The 4,121-nt window shown below is 46.5% G+C and overlaps 1 protein-coding gene across 1 annotated transcript; it reads left to right on the forward strand.

The window, feature by feature from the left end:
* Positions 1–470: 470 nt before the first annotated feature.
* Positions 471–4,117, forward strand: LOC107104913 (keratin, type I cytoskeletal 13-like; the record flags this gene model as incomplete). The annotated part of the gene is made up of 5 exons (XM_015405029.1): positions 471–972; positions 1,882–1,964; positions 2,051–2,207; positions 2,314–2,475; positions 4,079–4,117. Coding segments are annotated over exons 1-5 (885 nt in total), but the record flags the coding sequence as incomplete, so codon positions are not given.
* Positions 4,118–4,121: the final 4 nt, after the last annotated feature.

Below are 4,121 nucleotides of genomic sequence, written 5' to 3' on the forward strand. Positions count from 1 at the left end.
AAAATTTTATTTTTTCCCTCCATGTCCCTTTAGGGGCTCCGTACTAACAGGACCTGCAGCTACGGTGACAATTTCAGACCCTCTGTGATTTCTAAATGAGTGTTCAAATACTTATTTTGCTGTAGTCCTCTACATCTCAGAGACCTTTGGGGAAACACCGGACCTCCTCTGGATCTCCATCCAAATTAAAGACAATAGTTGCTGCTAGAGGTACTGAGGGGAGAAAGTGGAGGTGCAGTTTTGGGGCACAGCGCTCTGAACTTTCCCCGGACCTCCAGGCTAGACGCTGACATTCCACAGAAGACGGCTGAGTTTTTCCGACGCTTTAGCTTCCAATTTGCATTTTCTGCGAACAGCTTGCAGCTTTGGATTCTGTTGGAACAGGTCTGGTTAAAGGTCACCTTTACGCCCAGCTCCTCTCATTCCAGGAGCCTCGCCTCCTGCGGGGGTTTTAAAAGGAGTATGTTCTCTCTGCTCCTCACTCTCCTCTCTGTCTCCTTCAGCAGCAGCAGGAACGCAGCATCCATCATGACCTTTGTGTCCCGCTCCGTCCGCTCCTCCAGCGGCTTCGGGGGAGATGGAGGTTTCTACTCCATGAGGGCCGGCAGCGTGTACGGAGGAGCCGGGGGCTCAGGGGTTCGGATCTCCTCTGCCTCCTCGCTGGGTAGTGGAAGGTCCTCCATGGGTGGAGGTGGAGGCTTCTTCTCTATGGGCAGCGGTGGTGGAGGAGGCTTCTCCTCCCAGATGAGCTTCAGCGCATCCGGCATGGAGGACAACTTGGTTGGGAACGAGAAGTTCACCATGCAGAACCTGAACGATCGCCTCGCCACCTACCTGGACAAGGTGCGCAAGCTGGAGAAGGCCAACGCTGAGCTGGAGCAGAAGATCAGGGGGTTTGTGGAGAGCAAGGTGGGGCCCTCTGCCCGGGACTACAGCGGCTCCTTCACCTCCATCAGCGAGATAACAGAGAAGGTGAGGAGGACCCTGAGCAAACTGTGGAATGTTCATCACCTTAAAGGCAGGATGCCTGAGAAGAAAGGTCCTCCTGCTGGAGTTTAAGCAGGTTCTGAAGCACACAGAGCAGATCTGCACTGACATGTTTGAAGAAAGGTGCACAGATCCATCATCACCTTCATCATGGCGGTTTTTAGGGCTGCTGAAGCATTTGAATCAAAGCACCACTAAAACTATCTTAATACTGTATGTGCTTTTTACAATGAGAAACAAACTATGTAAACTCTACAGTATTTGGTTATTTAACCCCTTCAATTATGTTCTGGTTCATCAGAAATAATAATAAACAAAAAAACAAGTAAACAAGCCTGATGAAGCTCCTAAACCTTAATGTTGAGCAACGCTTAGAGGAAAACGCTGCATTCAGGTGTTTCTGAAATGTTCAGTCAGATTTCTGCACCTATTGATGGTGAGTTGGTGAAATGTAAAGTGATACGTGGTGTGCAGAAATAGTGCATTAATGTCAATGCACTATTTCTGCACACCACGTATCACTTTACTTGGATTTATCACTTTACTTGGTTGGCTCCAGTCATACTTCTCCATCATGGCTCTCTTCTACACGTTTCCTTTGTTTTTCTTCTTCTATTTCCGTTCTCAGATCTACCTTTTCTCACGCCTAAAGTCTTCACACCTCCTGAGGTCAAACCTGGATGTTTCCTTAACTGAGAACCAGCAACTCTGTGTTGTTTTGGTTCTTCTTCTTTTCTTCACTTCCAGCTTTATTTTTTTTTACATCTGATAATAAATTTTGAGTTCATGGAAACTTTAACACCCTGAACTTCAGATAGTTCTGGTTGGAGGATCAGCATCTTCTGAGCTCACCTGTTGAATCCAGAGGGGTAACTTCAGACCTTCTGTCTGCAGATCCAGGAGGCCTTCAGGGTGAATGGAGCCGTCAACCTGAGCATCGAGAACGCTCGCTTGGCAGCAGATGACTTCAGGATCAAGTGAGTCCTTCGCTCCTCCGACCCATTTAGATGTTTGTCTTAATCACATGAAACATCTCATCTGTCCTCATCTGCTCCTCCTGCAGGTATGAAACGGAGTTGGCCATGCGTCAGTCGGTGGAGGCCGATATTGCCGGGCTCAGGAGGCTGATGGACGAGCTGACTCTGTCCAAGTCGGACCTGGAGATGCAGATCGAGGGTCTGAAAGAGGAGCTGATCTACCTGAAGAAAAACCACGAGGAGGTGAGCATTCAAGAAATCTGCTCCTTGCTTCCTGAGAGCAGCTGATCAGTGCGTCTGAAGAAGTTCTTGGTGCTGAAGGTCTGTGTGTGTGTGTGTGTGTGTGCAGGAGCTGGTTTCCACCAAAGCCCAGATGAGCGGGCAGGTCCATGTGGAGGTGGACGCCGCCCCGGCCCAGGACCTCACCAAGGTCATAGAGGAGATCAGGGAGCACTACGAGGCCGTGGCTGCCAAGAACCACAAAGAGCTGGAGAACTGGTTTCAGACCAAGGTAAGCTGCTGTGACATCACTTCCTGTGCTCAGATCAGGAGTGAAAGCAAACACTGGATGAGTCTGTGTGTGTGTGTGTGCTTGTTGATGTGGATACAGCTTTTATGGTGTCCTTACCAACGGTTGGAGGACCAGCAGGCCTAGAGAACATTACGGTCCAAACGTGGCGGGTCCCTTTTAAGAGTCATAGCGTGAATTAACTTTAGGTGAAGATCAGGGGTAAGGCAAAGACTAAGGTCAGGGTTAAAATTAGGGTTAAGGTCACAATTAAGATCAATGTTAAGGTCAGGGTTAATGATAAATGCAGTGTCAGGATTTTATGTTCTTTTCAAATCCCAGTCACCTGGGAATTTCTATTTCTGATACTTTAATATGTTTATTGCCCTCCCCTGTAGGGGGGGTAAAATATCTTATTTAATCAGATATTATTTCAGCTGTTATATACCTATATTCATGAACACACCCCCTACTAACTGTGTGTTAGAACAATAAATGAAAGAGTGATTCAAGCTCTAATCGTGGTCAAACAGTTATTTCTGCACATAAATGGAATAAATTCACCACAACTTCTGTTCAAAATATAAGATTTTATTAACAAAAATCATTCAGTTCCACGTCAAACGTATTTCAGTTTAACACTCTTAACTAAGATTAGTAAAACTCAACTCAACTACTATGTACAAAGAGGAAGGGAAAATGGTTGAAAACCAGATTACAGTTTAAGATGGATTATTTGTTGGTCAGACTTGCTAATAGAAATGTAAATATCGTCTGAGGAACACCTGAACACTAAAGTTATATCAGTGTTTAAACTCTTAGTGAATAAAGCTTGTCTAAGCTTTAGCAACAGCTCAACACATATTCCTGTAGCATAGCGTAGCATGCAGTCCATCCTGTTAGCTTGACTTTACTCATCAGTAAACACATGTTTGTTCTGTCCCTAATCATGCCAGACCTGCAAACCTTTTTGTCCATGTCCAGTTGGAAGCTTGAGTTCATCCAGTTGCAGCTCAGCAGTCAGGGCACAGCAGGGGTTCTTAGTTTCAGTCTCACACCCAGGGCATGGTTCTCATCCAGTCTGGCTCTATACATTCTGAAATTCAAGAGAAATGTGTTGCAAAACGTCTGTTTTGCAGTAGTTTGGTTCTGAAAGGTTAAGTTGTAGGTTGAAGTTTCTGGAGATCTGGTTCCCCTGAGGCCCACATCTCCACTGTGGTGGAGAACCAGCCAAAGGCCAAAGCGGACCCCAGCTTCCTGGCCAAGGGAGAGGAGGCAAAGAGGAGAGAATGTGGTTTTCTCTGTGGTTTTGTTCTGTCCTCACATAGAGGGGTTGGTTTTTCACACCTCTGGGGGCTGCCATGTGACTTGCCTGTGAATGCTATGTGGCTGAAAAGGGGGGGCTGCAGAAGTCCCCCGGCTGTTATTCACCAAAGCTGCGTTTTCTCCTCTGCTCATCCTGTCAAGATGAAATATGGGAACTGGTTCCCAGTGTCCAGAAAGGAGGATCATGGCATATGGCACAACAGCAGCAACTAAAAATGAACGTCACTGGATGTAAAGTCGTAATCTGATTAGAAACATAAACCTTTGTGTATCGTTGCAGACGGAGACGCTGAACAAAGAGGTGGTCTCTCAGTCAACAACGC

The sequence above is a fragment of the Cyprinodon variegatus genome, unplaced genomic scaffold (assembly GCF_000732505.1).
Source record: "Cyprinodon variegatus isolate N-32 unplaced genomic scaffold, C_variegatus-1.0 Scaffold1949, whole genome shotgun sequence".
Taxonomy (NCBI): domain Eukaryota; kingdom Metazoa; phylum Chordata; class Actinopteri; order Cyprinodontiformes; family Cyprinodontidae; genus Cyprinodon; species Cyprinodon variegatus.